Here is a 16,353-nt window from a genome sequence, read left to right on the forward strand (position 1 = left end):
ATCAGCACGAATTCAACAAAAGCATCCACGGTTTACCTCAGTTTGCAGAGTGGACGCCCATTAAGTAGCTCTGGGTCTCCCCTCTCAGATCATTTTCCTTATACATTTCTTACTTTGAAACCAGGACTGCCTAGCTGATTTGGATGAATTTCGGGTCCATATGCGACCAGAGAATGCAAAACTCAGCGTCCCTAGTAGATCATAATGACCTCCACCAGTCGTGCTTTAGCTACTCCATCAGAAAATAAAGGTTTTGACAGTAGTAAATCTTTAAGACTTGAAGAAGCCACCAGCAGCAGAATTGAGGTTAGTGATTGGATTCGTCCATTTCGCCTGGTGAGTGGCCGTCAGACATCAGTGCTCAGTTAACCTTGCCAGCGACGATAATCTACCACTGTCTGAAAAGATACCATGCACAGGAATCAAAACCAACAGCCAAACTTAGCATTTACAGTCTGATTTCAAATATGCAACAGGTGCTAGAAAATATTCCCTCCAATCCAAATAAGTGTCGCAGTTTTGCACTAAGGTTAGTTCAACCTTAGTAACCTTAGTGCAAAATTGCGACACTTATTATGGATCAGATCTAACCTTAGTGCAAAACTGCGACACTTATTATGGATCGGAGGAGTAACAGAATGATTCTAAGAAAGATCAGGAACAGAGTAACAACATAAATAATACTATATCAGCAGCTTTGCATGAATATTTGGTCTTTTTTTACCAATGTACTTAGTCCATAACAAGTCAAATCTGACAAATTCAAATTAAGTCAGTTCCCAATGCCATGTATTCCGTTTGCACTAGCACACACAAATAAACTGGCAATATCTATATGTCAAGATAACTATTAATTGCAGTGTGACTTTCTTCACAAACAGGACCAACAAGGTCGCTAGAGAAAAGTAGAAATTCGAGGGGTAATGATGCGATTGGCACTGCTTCCCATAACTCACAAATGGCAGCATAACCGATCCATATAATGGCAGAAGAATAACATAACTTGAGTCCATAACTCACAAATGGCCACAATTTTATGGCCCTACTTTATGGCAGCATAACCTTGATACAATATTCAAGTTTTTAGTGAAATAGTAAAAAAAAAAATCTGAATTCCACCTGTTAGATGATGTTCTCAATCTATTTAGAAATGATCAAATGATGAACATTGTGGAATCAAATCGTGACTCGGATTTTGTATCTCCAATTGTTTGCCCAAAATATCTGACAGTGACACTGCTACTTGACATCCCATCTGAAGACAAGAGCAACACGGAACCTGATATAAAAAAATTGTAAAAGGGAAATGGCAGACAAATAGACTAAACATGATTCTATTTCCAAGTAGCTCAGTTGAGCAGTAGCTAAAAAGTAACAGAAATATGGCTGACATGCTAAACAGAAATACAACTTCTCAATATTATGATCAGGGTGAAATTGATCATAATGACCTGCACCAGCTGTATGTAAACTCCTAAACAGAAAAATAAACGACTTGGTAGTGGCAAATCTAAAAGAAAACAATAACAGCAGACTAATAGATCAAGTAATATTTGCTAACGGTAGCAACGCCATGATCTGAAAAGATACCATGCAGAAAATTTATAAGTCATAACTAACTCTTACTCAGCATTCCACTTTGGTAAGCTATGTGCTAGTGCTAATACCAGAGGTTACAACACTGAGCTTGAGATGTGAGCTTTAGCTATGCCAGAAAATAACAGAACTTTGTTTCCAGAAGATCAGAAGCAAGGTAACAGGAACATACTAGATTGACAAGGCTGTATGCATATTTCTCGATTCAACCAATGTGTAACATCATGGTCCTTAACAGGTCAAATCTCATAACAAAATCATGTTCTGTTTTTCAGTGTCATATGTTATGTTTTTTCTAGCATACACAAATTTGCATTTGGCAAGGTCTATACAGGAATACAAACTACCAAAGAATGAGCATTACTTGCACTATGACTGCTTGTTCACAAGCAGGAACCAACTATGTATGCAAACATATGGAAGCTGTACAATGAAGGGCAACAAAATCAAGGACTGGTACCATACCAGGAGTGTAGAAGCTCATGTAGGGCAAAACGGAAAAGTAGAACCCAGGTTCATCAACACTAGTGCAGAACCGGGCTTTAGTGCCGGTTCGTAAGGGCCTGGCCTTTAGTGCCGGTTGCAAAACCGGCACTAAAGAGTGGAGACTAAAGCCCCCCCCCCCAGCCAGGTCCGGGTGCTGGTAGACCATTAGTACCGGTTGGTAGCACCAACCGGTACTAAATGTTTGGGGGGTTTGGTTTTAAATTTTTTTTCCATTAATTTTGTGTTTTCCATTTAATTCTTTTTTGTTTGCTGGTATTTTACGATACTACATATTGTACACGTTATGCATATATATAAATAGATTTTCTCGTAAAACCGATCATATATATATATATATATATATATATATATATATATATATATATATAATCGAATGTCTCACAACCACCATTAATTATTCACACATACACATGTATATATATACAATTTCTCCTACATGTTGCCTTGGTGCCTTCGGAGCACGATGACAAGTGGTTCATGGGGGCGGTAGCGGGTAATAGTATTCTCCTTTGGGATTTATGACCTGGTCGAGCAAAAATCCCGCTATTTTCTCTTGAAGTGCTCGTATGCGCTCTGTTGGTAGGACCTGGTCCAGCACCTCTTTGAACTGTTAAGAAGGAGATCAATATGCATGTGTATTAGTTGTGTGACTAGATATCGACAATCATGTAAGATTTGTGAATAGTGTTCTGACAAACGTACCCAGTCCTGTCTATCAGATCTGCTCCTTTCGGACGCCATCATGCGAATGTTCTCGCAAACGTAGTATGCACACACTTCAGTCCCCGGCGCCTGCTTCAGGGCCTTTACGAGAATAGAATTTAATCAGATAATAACTAATCAAGCATGTTAATTAATTAATGGCATTGAAACAAGAATTAAAGAGATGGTAGCTAGCTAGCTAGTACTACTTAATTACTTACCTTGGGTCGATACCAACATAGCTTTTGTCGCCATTTTCCTGAAGTCACCTTGATGTACTTTGCCCAAGCCCTGCCCGTCGGCAAAGAAAATTAATGAAGGGGTTATTAAAAATAGTTCATATCAGGAAATGACGAACTAAATAGGCCGAGATATAGTTAATAATGATTGAAATAACCTGTCGACTATCCTCTTCACGATGCTGTAGTCACTATCTTTTTTAAGTAGTGAGTCCAGTACTTCAACTTTTCCTTCGTCAACTTTAATGTCTAACAAGATCCCGTGGAAGCTGCATGCACATATGTTTGCATGTATAAATTAAGCGGACATGTGCATAACACTAATCAACTATAACCCTAAACCCTATACACTTATTAACATCTAGCTAGTAAGCAAAAACAGAATTTGTAGTACAAGACAGTGTGACTCACTCGAAGTTGTAAGGAAGTAATATATCTTCATTGCTATTGAGGCGCTTCAAAAACTCTACCATGTTTTTCTCTACATCTTGTCTACACCATTCCAATTTCCATGTGTATTCATTAACGGTATTTGGGTCAATGAACCCAATGCCATAGCGTCCAGCTTTTTTTATTTCATACATCTTCATCCTGCATAATACCACAGAAAAGAGTATATAGTGAGGATATATAATTACAGGTAATTAATGATCAATCAATGAGCACTAGAGCTAGCTTGAGACTTAAATTACAGAAAGAAATCACTTACAGACAATAGCAACTGACGATAGATTTGTCGAGTGCATCTTGATTGAATAACTGAAATAGTTCTAAATACTCAACGGACAGAGCTTTCTTATTGAAGTAATGATCTTCCTCGACTTGCACCATGAGGGACTCTCGATTGGAAATCTTGGTAATTTTCATGTACCAATCATGCAATTCATACATTCTCGTTGGGAGGTTATTAACCTCCTCGGGCTCGACCAAAGGTTGGCCCCGGACATATTTCCATTTTATTTCCTCCTCTCTAAGCGGAGACATGGGCTCGATATCGAGGAGTTGTCCAACAGTGATCTTGAGCATTTCAGCCTGCATTATATGCTTCTCGGTTATTACCACATCGCCCAGCTCGGGAACGTAAACGGTTTGCCCACAATAATATTGGGCGCGCGTACTCTCATGTGTTGTTGGCACAACAAGCGGGGGGGTCGATTGCACCGCCTGTTCTCCCAGCTGGGGAACGGTTTTCCCGCATTTTTGACAGCTGCTTGTTGGCTCGAGCTCGAGCTCGCTTCTTTCTGTAGTCGTGCTCGATGTGCCTTCCTGATTTAGCGCTCATAGTCTGAGTCAACAGGCTTCGGAGCTGGTGGTCTAGCCATACGAATGAAGTGGTCAATCTTTTTCTCAGGCACTTTCTCCCTCGGCGGCGTTGCCGGTTTCGGTCCAAAATGAGCGTCCACTTCGGCCCGCACTATTGCATTGTTTTGCTCCTCGGTCATGTCGTAAGGCCTCTGAGGAAGAGGAGCGAGGCTGCTTGGACCATATTTATATCGCTTGTCTCCGCCTGTATTTCCTGTACTACCTCGACTCGTACCGCTACGCACCATAGCTGCGGCGTGTCTCTTCTGCGATTGCTTAGTCGGCGGAGACGGCTGACGTGGCTTAGTTGGAGCAGGAGGAGTGGCCTGACGCTGTGCCGGACTTGAAGCAGGAGGTGTGGCCTGACACGGTGTCGGACTTGAAGCAGGAGGTGTGGCCTGACGATGTGCTGGAATTGAAGCAGGAGGTGTGGCCTGACACGGTGTCGGACTTGAAACAGGAGGAGTGGCCTGACGCTATGCCGGACTTGAAGCAGGAGTCTGCTCACGCGTTTGTGGACTTGGAGGAGCGGGAGTCTGCTGACACGGTGACGGACTTCGAGGAGGAGTCGGCAGACGCGGTGTCGGTGGACTTCGAAAGATGATGCAATCCTTTCTCCATAGGATGATACGATGTATGGCCTCTCCCAGTGTGTGCTCGTCGTCACCTCCAGGAATGTCAAGCTCTAGCCCCGAATATGGGTCCACCACCTCATCAACCAAGACACGAGCATAGCCCGCTGGAATCGGGGCGCAATGGAAGGTTGCTTCGGGGGTAATTGTAAAAGCAACGGCGTCCGCCACCTTCATGGATATGTTCTTCATTTTGAAGTGTAGCTCACAGTTAGTGTTCTCTATGATGTCATCCACAGGGTATGTATCCAGCAGTGCGTCGCCCGGGGCGGAACCAACGCTGCTCCTCGGCATGGATGGGACGGTGCTATCCAATGCTGGATGATCACCCGCTTGCTGCTGCCGCTGCTGAGACCCCCTTTCCTGGCTAAGTGAGTCGATCTGCTGCTGCTGCTGCTGGAATTTGAGTGCCAAGTCCGCGTGCCTTGCTTCTAGGCATTGAAGGCGTTCCGCGTCCTGCTTCCTCTGCTCCTCCTCCAGCTTCCTCTTCTTCTCCTCCTCCATCTTCTTTCTTGCACGGGTCATGTAGTCGTCGTTCCATTCCGAAAAGCCCTCATACCAGGGAATAACGCCCTTGCCTCGTGTTCTTCCCGGGTGTTCAGGATTTCCCAGGGTGCGCGTAAGCTCGCCGTTCTCTCTGTTGGGCGTGAACACCCCCTTTCGAGCAGCTTCTATTGCGTCAAGTAACTTTTTTTCTGCTCCTTTTAGACTTGCCTTCTTCGAAACCAGGCCTGTCTTCGGGTCCAACGCCCCCCCATGCGCATAGAACCAAGTTCTGCACCTGGGGGGCCAGCTCCTAGTAACCGGAGTGACCCCTGCATCCTCCATCTCTTGCTCAGACTTATCCCACTTAGGCATTGCCACCGCGTAGCCACCTGGACCCAGCCTATGGAACTGCGTCTTTTTTGCGGCATTGGCCTTTTTTTTTCTCGGCCGTTCCTTAGATAATTCTGATTCCTTGAATTTCACGAAAGCGGGCTAGTGTTCTCTTTGCTTCTCCAGTGTTCCCTTGAATTCTGGAGTCTTCCTTTCTACAGCGAGGTAGTTGGCCCATACAGTTTTCTTATGGGTGTTGAATGCAATTGCCATCTTCTTAAGAGCAGCGTCCTTGACTTTCTGCACATCTGCATCAGTGAAATAATCTGGTAGGGTGAAATGTTCCATCAGAGATTCCCAAAGCTTTTGTTTTGCTCTGTCGTCGACCCAAGTAACATCTGGGCGTTTAGTTTTTGGCTCTTTCCATTCTTGAATGGAGATCGGGAGTTGGTCCTTCACAAGAACTCCACACTGACGAACGAACTTGTTCGCAATGTTCTTAGGCGTGAGGGGTTCGCCACTAGATTTCATGGAATCGATGTTGTACTTTACACCCTCCTTCAACTTTTTGCCCGGGCCGTGCTTTGTCCTGCTGTCTGTAGAAGCAGATTTGGTCGATCCGGAGGGCTGAAAGAAGAAAGATCGATTTGTTAATATATCTTCAAATAAAAAAACATGTGATGATCACTAGATGCCTGCTTATATAAATATACCTCGCCAGTAGTCTTTGTTATTTCAAGATCAATATTGTATTCGTCATCATAATCATTGTCTGCGTCATCATAATCATAATCATAGTTCATGACTTCATCAGCTCGGTCGTCGAGATCGAATATCTTATCATCACCCTCCCCGGTATTGTTTAGATATTGGGAGCCGTCATTTGCTTCATTCAGATCATCTGGCCTGTTAGGGCTGCGTATGATCTCGAACAGGGCCTCTTCTCCCTCTCTGCCGGTATTGTCTGCCATAGCTTTTATTTAACAAATACAGAAGAAATATAAAACAATTTAGTATTCAAATTACAATGCATGGATGCAATCAATAAGAAAAAACTGAATCATATAGTACATAATATGCATCGTCTCGAATAATATATAATCTCGAATACATCGTCTCGAATAATATATAATCTCGAATACATCACTGGCTAGGTAGCTAATAAAGATCGAATACTATAGAAGAATCTAGGCCACTCGCGGTTCCTGGGGCGCGGGCGGTGGACACCCAAAGACAAGGAACCATCACAGGATCATATCTCCGGTCATCTGCCCAAAGAACTTGCCAGGTATTGGAGAACCTGACGTCCATAGAAGCCATGTAGCGATGGACGTGCTCGTCCTCCTCCCTGACACGACGACGCACCACCTCCGGCGGGGCCGGCTCCCTCTGCACCGAATGTGGCCCACGCGAACGCCACCAAAGGAGATCAGGGTCGACGACGGGACCCGAGGCCGGGTTCCTCACCAAGTGGCGCGCCCCTCCAGGTAGCACCTCCCAGTGCCAGCCCGACGGAGCCCAATCCCGGCATGGGTCAGCCGGACGTCGTCGCGAACGGGTCGACGGCGAGGATGCGAGCCGGGCATCATCGAGAACAAATACTATATGCCCGCAAAAAGTAACATTTTTTAAATGATTGGATTGTGATAACTAAAATTCTATATGCAAATTCTAACAATTTGACATTAATCTAATTCATCTGACTAAAACTAATTCTAAAATTTCTAACATTTCTATATATATAACTAACATTTCAATAACATTTCTAATATTTCTATAACTAAATAACAGAAAAATTGCTAACATTTCTATAAATATTTCTATAACTTAAAAACAGAAAAACTTATAACATTTCTATATAACTAACATTTCTAAAACTAAAAAACAAAAAAATTTCTATAACTAAAAAACTAAAAAACAATGTGTGTGTGTGTGTGGACATGGCGGCCGGGGCAGGAGCTCACCGGCGAGGCGAGGCGACGGGGGGGGGGGGGGGGAGGGGCGGCGACGGGCGGCGACGACGGGGATGAGGACGGGGCGGTGACGACAGGGACGGGGCCGGGCCGGGCGGGGACGACGGGGCGGGGCGCGGTGACGACGGGGACGGGGATGGGGCTGCGACCGGGACGGCCGGGGTGGCGATGACGGGGACGGGGCGTCGACGAGGGGTGGCGACGGAGGCGGCAACGGGGGGAGGGGGGCGACGGGCAACGGGGCAGAGGAGAAGAAGCAGATGAGAAACTGAATTTTTTGAAGTGTTTTCTTATATAGGATGGGCCTTTAGTACCGGTTGGAGCGACCAACCGGTACTAAAGGTCAATTTTGGCCAGGCCAAGCGGCGGGAAGCGCCCACTTTTAGTACTGGGTGGTGGCTCCAACCGGTACTAAAGACCCTCCCTTTAATACCGGTTTGAGCCACCACCCGGTACTAAAGGTGGTGCGCTGGCGCAGGTGCGGTGTGTCATGTTTAGTCCGACCTCGCTAGCCGAGGGGCGTCCGCACTGGTTTATAAGCCCCAGTGCGGTAGCTCTCTCGAGCTCCTCTCCAAAGCAGGCCTACCGGGCCTAAATGTTCTGTGCTGCCCTGTGGGCCTACTGGACCTTTGCGGGCCTGCATCCTGGCCCAACAACAGGTTGGGTTTCTAGTCGTATGCAGGCCGCTGTGGCGCAGTAGGCGGGCTTTTTTATTTTCTTATTTTTTTGCTTTATTTATTTTTGAGTTGTTTTTTTGCTGTATTTAGAGTTTCTTTGTAAATATTTTTGCTTTAGGTACAAAAAATTACAAACTTTCTATTAGTGCCGGTAGTTTACAAATTTGAATAGTTTACATTTTGAATTATTTGAAATTTGTGTGAATCACTAGTTTGTGAATAACTTAACTTTGAAAATAGATTTTTCAGTGATTCTTTTTTCTTATGTTTAATATTAGTGTGTTTTATCATTATATTCAATTTGGTAATGCTTAGGTTATTTAAAAAATGAAATGCCTTTGTAACGGATGAGTTTTCGTCCGAAACCCTGATACCTCGAAAGAGATTGTCCATTTTATACACGAAGTGCATCCAGTTTTTGCGGTAACCCTCTCTACTTTTTTGCACATGCTATGTGGGTGAAATTATGATACCATGCCAACTTTCAACCTTTTCTGAGTTCATTTGAAATGCTTTTCAATTTCAGGGTCATTTAGCTGAAAAAAAATCAGTAAATGCATGAAAGAATTTGTTTGCACATAAAATTTCTTCGTGTTTCAAATGCCAAAACACATAACTACCCTAACTATTACAGAGATTCCCTCCTGGGTGTGAAACACAGAAGAAAGTGATGATAGTGAAGCCGATCACATCCCAGATCTTTGGGTGTGAAACTTTTTCTTCGTGTGTGTCCCTTTGCGCCGTAGCCATGGAAAATCTTCATCATTTAACTGGATGCTCGGGTCAATATTCACTGTGAATGGAGCAATTTCACCAAACTTTTCATAATCTTCTGACATGTCTGTCTTGTCATCCACTCCCACGATGTTTCTCTTCCCAGAAAGAACTATGTGGCACTTTGGCTCATCGTATGATGCATTCGCTTCCTTATCTTTTCTTTTTCTCGGCTTGGTAGACATATCCTTCACATAGAAAACCTGTGCCACATCATTATCTAGGACGAATGGTTCGTTTGCATACGCAAGATTGTTGAGATCCACTGTTGTCATTCCATACTGCGAGTCTTCCGTTACCCCGCCTCGTGTCATATTGACCCATTTGCACCGAAACAAAGGGACCTTCAAACCACGTCCATAGTCAAGTTCCCATATCTCCTCTATGTAACCATAATATGTTTCCTTTCCCGTCTTGGTTGTTGCATCAAAGCGGACACCACTATTTTGGTTGGTGCTCTTCTTATCTTGGGCGATCGTGTAAAATGTATTACCATTTATCTCGTACCCTTTGAAAGTCATTATATTCGAAGATGGTAACTAGGACAACGAGTACAGGTCATCTTCAATAGAGGCGTCATGCATGGTACGTGTCTGCAACCAGCCGGCGAAACTCCTGGTTTGTTGACGTGTAATCCAGTCATCAGACCGCTCCGGGTGTTTGGAGCGTAGAAAATTCTTGTGTTCGTCCATATACGGAGCCACCAAGGCGGAATTCTGTAGAACTGTGTAGTGTGCTTCAGTGAGAGAATGTCCGTCCATACATATTTTTTAATTCCCTCCTAGCGTGCCTTTTCCATCCAGTCTGCCCTTATGCCGCGATTCAGGAACACCAATCGGCTTAAGGTCAGGAATAAAGTCAATACAAAACTCAATGACCTCCTCATTTTCATGGCCCTTGGAGATGCTTCCTTCTGGCCTAGCACGGTTATGAACATATTTCTTTAAGACTCCCATGAACCTCTCAAAGGGGAACATATTGTGTAGAAATACAGGACCCAAAACGTTAGTCTCTTCGCATAGGTGAACTAGGACGTGCGTCATGATGTTGAAGAAGGATGGTGGGAACACCAACTCGAAACTGACAAGACATTGCACCAAATCATTCTCTAACCTTGGTATGATTTCTGGATCGATTACCTTCTGAGAGATTGCATTGAGGAATGCACATAGCTTCACAATGGCTAATCGGACGTTATCCGGTAGAAGCCCCCTCAATGCAACCGGAAGCAGTTACGTCATAATCACGTGGCAATCATGAGACTTTAGGTTCTGGAACTTTTTCTCTGCCATGTTTATTATTCCCTTTATATTCGACGAGAAGCCAGACGGTACCTTAATACTGAGCAGGCATTCAAAGAAGATTTCCTTCTCTTCTTTGGTAAGAACGTAGCTGGCATGACCCTGATGTATGCCGTCTTTTCCATGCATACGTTGCTGGTCCTCCCGTGCCTCAGGTGTATCTTTTGTCTTCCCATACACGCCCAAGAAGCCAAGCAGGGTCACGCAAAGATTCTTCGTCATGTGCATCACGTCGATTGCAGAGCGGACCTCTAGGTCTTTCCAATAGGGCAGGTCCCAAAATATAGATTTCTTCTTCCACATGGGTGCGCGTCCGTCAGCGTCATTCGGAACAGGTTGTCCGCCAGGACCCTTTCCAAAGACTACCTTCAAATCCTTGACCATATCATGTACATCAGCACCAGTACGGTGGCGAGGCTTCGTCCGGTGATCCGCCTCACCTTTGAAATGCTTGCCTTTCTTTCTTACGGGATGCCTGCTCGGAAGAAATCGGCGATGTCCCAGGTACACATTCTTCCTACAATTGTCCAAATATATACTGTCGGTATCACCCAAACAGTGCGTGCATGCGCGGTATCCCTTGTTTGTCTGTCCTGAAAGGTTACTGAGAGCAGGCCAATCATTGATGGTCCCGAACAGCAAGGCCTTTAGGTCAAATTCTTCCCCCATCTGCTCATCCCACGCACGTACACCTGTTCCATTCCACAGCTATAAGAGTTCTTCAACTAATGGCCTTAGGTACACATCAATGTCGTTGCCGGGTTGCTTAGGGCCTTGGATGAGCACTGGCATCATAATGAACTTCCGCTTCATGCACAACCAAGGAGGAAGGTTATACAAACATAGAGTCATAGGCCAGGTGCTATGGTTGCTGCTCTGCTCCCCAAAAGGATTAATGCCATCTGCGCTTAGACCAAACCATACGTTCCTTGCGTCATCTGCAAACTCCTTCCCGTACTTTCTCTTGATTTTTCTCCACTGCGACCCGTCAGCGGGTACTCTCAACTTTCCGTCTTTCTTACGGTCTTCTCTGTGCCATTGCATCGCCTTGGCATGCTCTTTGTTTTGGAACAAACGTTTCAACCGTGGTATTATAGGAGCATACCACATCACCTTGGCAGGAATCTTCTTCCTGGGGCGCTCGCCCTCGACATCATCAGGGTCATCGCGCCTGATCTTATAGCGCAATGCACCGCATACCGGGCAAGCGTTCAAATCCTCGTACTCACCGCGGTAGAGGATGCAGTCATTAGGGCATGCATGTATCTTCTGCACCTCTAACCCTAGAGGGCAGATAGCCTTCCTTGCTTCGTACGTACTCTCGGGCAATTCGTTGTCCTTTGGAAGCATATTCTTTATCATTACCAGCAACTTTCCAAATCCCTTGTCAGTTACACCATTATCTGCGTTCCATTGCAGCAATTCCAGTGTGGTGCCCAACTTTTTCTTGTCAGCTTTGCAATTCGGGTACAACAATTTCTTGTGATCCTCTAACATGCGCTGCAACTTCTTCTCCAAATCACTTGCGCAGTTTCTCTTTGCATCGGCAATGGCCCAACCTAGATCATCAGCGGGCTCATCTGATGCCTCTTCTTCAGCTTCTTCCCGCATTGCCGGCTCAGCTTCTTCCCCCATTGTTGTGTCATCGTATTCAGGGAACCCATGGCCAGGATAGCTGTCGTCGTCCTCTTCTTCTTCATTGTCTTCCATCATAACCCCTCTTTCTCCGTGCTTGGTCCAAACATTATAGTGGGGCATGAAACCGGACTTAAACAGGTGGACGTGAATGGTTCTTGACGTAGAGTAATTGTGATCATTCTTACAGACTAAACATGGACAAGGCATAAAACCATCCGCCCGCTTGTTTGCCTCAGCCGCAAGCAGAAAAGTTTGCACGCCATTAATGAACTCGGGAGAGCATCGGTCATCGTACATACATTGTCGGCTCATCTTCATTACACAACACCGAAAAGACCAAATTAATACAAGTTCATACATAAAGTTCATACAAGACTTAAATGCAACAAACAAATAACTCTCTAACTAAAGAATTTAAATGCAACAACAAATGCGATCAAGATCGCAACTAAGGTAACAATTGATCCAACAGCATAATGATACCAAGCCTCACTATCAATGGCATATTTTCTAATCTTTCTAATCTTCAAGCGCATTTTCTCCATCTTGATCTTGTGATCATCGACGACATCGGCAACATGCAACTCCAATTCCATCTTCTCCCCCTCAATTCTTTTCAATTTTTCTTTCAAATACTCGTTTTCTCTTTCAACTAAATTTAACCTCTCGACAATAGGGTCGGTTGGAATTCCGGTTCACAAACCTCCTAGACAAAAATATCTATGTCAACTTGATGGGCATAATTTGTCATGAACACGAAATGCAACAACTAGTTTTAAAAGAGAATATACCACATCCGAATCATAACAAGGACGAGGGCCGACGGGGACGGATGTCAAAACCATGGCACTATGTATAACAAACAACGTACGGGTAAGATAATTATACGAGTAACTATATATTTAAATCACACAAACATCAATTTGGTAATGTAAAACATTCATGAACAAGAGGCTCACCACAAGGTGGTGCCGGCGACGGAACGGCGCGGGCGATCGACTGTGGTTACGACGGAGATTTAGAAGGCACTAAGTAAACCACACCTACATATGTGAACTAAGTGTTATTTTTGACCTCAAATTGCATATAAATCAAATACTAGCACATATTTTTCCTCCCAAATTGCTAAACTCATAAATTAATCACTATACAAAGCATTGCAAGAGCTAATCTAGCAATGAGAGATGAAAGGACAAAGTTGCTAACCTTTGTGATCATTTGAATGGATGGGGGCCTTCAAATCTTGACAAATTTTGGGCAAAATGTGTGATGAGCTCGAGAGGAAGAGGGAAAGAACAGAGATGAGAGGGGAAAGGGGAAGAACAGAGCGAGCTCGGGTGGACGAAGGGTTTATGTAAGACGACCTTTAGCACCGGTTCGTGCCACGAACCGGTACTAAAGGTGTTGGAGGGGCCCCGGACTGACAACATCCTACCATCACTCACTTTAGTACCGGTCCGTGGCACGAACCGATGCTAAAGGTCGGCCACGAACCGGTACTAATGAAAGCGGCCGGCTAGCCGTTGGAACCGGAACTAATGCACACATTAGTGCCGGCTCAAAAGCAAACCGGCACTAATGTGCTTGACATTTGACCCTTTTTCTACTAGCTAGTGCAACCTTCTTCAGCAACCCGGACTTGAGATCGATCATGAATAAGCCATCCTCTGTGCTAACGAAGATGACACCCAGACCCTCTGCGAAACCAACCACATTTGCTCCATTGCCTTTGAGGGGTTTGGCCATGGGCATGATTTTCTCCAGGTCAATGACCATGCACGGTACCCATTTTGCAGCTCCCTTCACCTTCCTTGACCAGAGATTCAAACTGAAATCCTTAACGCCAGCGAGCCCCAGTGAATTGTCCTCCATCACCATGAGAGTAATGAAACCACCATACACCTCTGTATCTGGTGGTGATGGGTCAATCACAGACAAGCGATTCTTGCCGCAGTCATACTTGGCAATGGCAGTAGACCGCGAAATTGTGAAGTAGACTGCGTCTTCGATAGCGGCTACACGCCTAGACTGGACATAGGGTATGTAGCGCCTTCTCTTAGCAGTCAAATCTCGCCTGTGCCGGGCATAGCATTCACAGCTATCGTCGAGAGATACCGGCGCAGTCCACGCACCCATCGCCGACGAGTACACACTCGCCTTGATGACTTCCTCACCATCGTCGGTGGCCAGGAAGAAGACGCGGAAGGGGCCGCCGTGGCAGTCGAGGTGGTCGCAACCGGCAGCGGCGCAGAACACCGCGCCGGTGTAGGCGATCCAGTCGATGTCCGGATTGGGCACCACGTGGCGGTCGCCGGTGACGGGGTCCCAGACGAGGAGACCCGCATCCTGGTCATGGAACATGTGGATGAGGACGCGGCCGTGGCGGCAGTCGAGGGGGCGCGTGGGGCAGCCGTCGGAGCCTGGGTGGGGGAAGTCGGGCATCGACGTGGTGGACGCGAAGCGCGGGGCGGGGTCTCCGATCAGTACCTGGGTCCTGTGGAGGAGGCCGAGCAGCGGAGGGGCGCCGTGGAACGCGCGGTACCGGCGGCGGAAGGCGGGGTCGCAGATGAGGCGGAGCCAGGGCTTGCAGACGAGGACGGCGCGGAAGAGGTGCTCGGGCTCGTCTGGCGGGAGGCGGAGGAGGATCTCTGCGAGGACGTCGCCGTCGATGAGGTTGAACTGCGGCGGCGCCATGGCGCGCTGGCTCGTGGGATTGGGTGGGGTTTGGGCGGAATGAGAAGAGAGAGACGAAGGAGCGAGCGGCCGGGCGACGGGGCAAGACAGCCAGACCCGGCCTTTTTTTTAAGGTGAAACTAGGGACTTTATTCAAAGTTCAGCACAGAAGGAATACAAATGATATCCGGTAGGATCCCTAGCCACATGTGGCGACCTGACGGGAGCGACGACGCTGCCTTTGCCAAAGCATGCACCTCAACGTTCGACTCCCTACTCTCAAAACAGAAACTAATTTTAGCAAAATCATTCATCCTATCATTAATCTCTCTAAGCAGAAAAGCATACGAGGAACTAGAGCCTCGCTTGATATCTGTAACGACTTGCATGCAGTCCGATGCAACTATCGCATGTGATATATTGAGATCCCTTGCCAAAACCAGTGCTTCATTGCATGCGTGGGCTTCTAAGTTTGATGCATCGACCAGTCCATCAATAACAATTGCCGAGGCGCCCAAATAATTGCCGGGCGACGGGCAAGACAGCCAGACCCGGCCTCTGCTTACACCTGGACAAATGGGCCTATTAAACGTGTCTGGCATGGCAATGGCCCATGGAGACCATTTAGAAACGGGCCGTGACATGCCCGCACGCGTGCGGCACTTTCAGGCCCAGGCACGGCAGATTAGTTAAACTTGCAGCGAGTTTTTAGGCCAATTTAGGCTGTTTTGGGCCTAATCTATCAAAAATAATTCTAGAAAATAAAAAATGAATAAACGGGGTGTGCCATTCCGGGGCCGTGACGCGTCGGCATGGTGGCCTCACACTTATATGGGATGCACTGAATCTATAACACAACTTGCAAACCACGTCGGCTTGTCAAAAGCATCGTGGTGCTAGTGGATGGCAGGCGATGACATTTCCATAGAGAAGCATGTTGCCTTGCCACGAACAACTCACCTGGCTCTAAAGCAGGTGACGCCCCTCACTGGCAAAACTACATATGTTAGAGCATTTCCACCCGCGCCCCCAATAAGCCCTTTTCAGGCGTTTTTGTCGCGCCGGTGCCTAAAAATCGCCCAGTCGTGCCCTCAGGAGCCCGTTTTCGCCGGCTTGGGCCAAAATTGGTGCCGACGGACCTGAGCCGAACCCGGCGCGCTGGGGGGCACTCAGGGAAGCCGGGGCGAGGGTTTTGACGCGAAAGCGCGCCGGGCCCGCCGAGTCAGTGGCACGCGCCTCGTCTTCCCCAGAACGCCTCGGTTTCCTGCGGGGCGCCGGCAGCCTTGCCATTGATTCCTCACGGGCAGCGCGTCACGGGCTGGCTGGCGCGGCGACGCCTCCCCTTCCGCCACGCGTTCACCTGGGCTATAAAACCAGAGGCTTCCCCTCGCCGCTGGCCACACAAGTCCCGAGTCTGCCGAGCCCAAACCAGCCGCCGTCCCTCCCGTCCGCCGTCGAGCTCTGCCGCTCTCCCCTTCCTCCCCTTTCCCTTCCCCTCTCCATGGTCGAACGCTTCCACGGCG

General features: G+C 46.7%; 1 protein-coding gene across 1 annotated transcript; it reads right to left on the reverse strand.

The window, feature by feature from the left end:
* Positions 1-1,913: 1,913 nt before the first annotated feature.
* On the reverse strand, positions 1,914-14,851 carry LOC109762588 (uncharacterized). Its single transcript, XM_073500619.1, has 2 exons — positions 13,778-14,851; positions 1,914-2,119 (listed from the first exon to the last, which is right to left on the reverse strand). Exons 1-2 carry the CDS (start codon positions 14,849-14,851, stop codon positions 1,997-1,999), a joined length of 1,197 nt encoding a protein of 398 aa, XP_073356720.1. The 3' UTR covers positions 1,914-1,996.
* Positions 14,852-16,353: the final 1,502 nt, after the last annotated feature.

The sequence above is a fragment of the Aegilops tauschii genome, chromosome 6 (assembly GCF_002575655.3).
Source record: "Aegilops tauschii subsp. strangulata cultivar AL8/78 chromosome 6, Aet v6.0, whole genome shotgun sequence".
Taxonomy (NCBI): Eukaryota; Viridiplantae; Streptophyta; class Magnoliopsida; order Poales; family Poaceae; genus Aegilops; species Aegilops tauschii.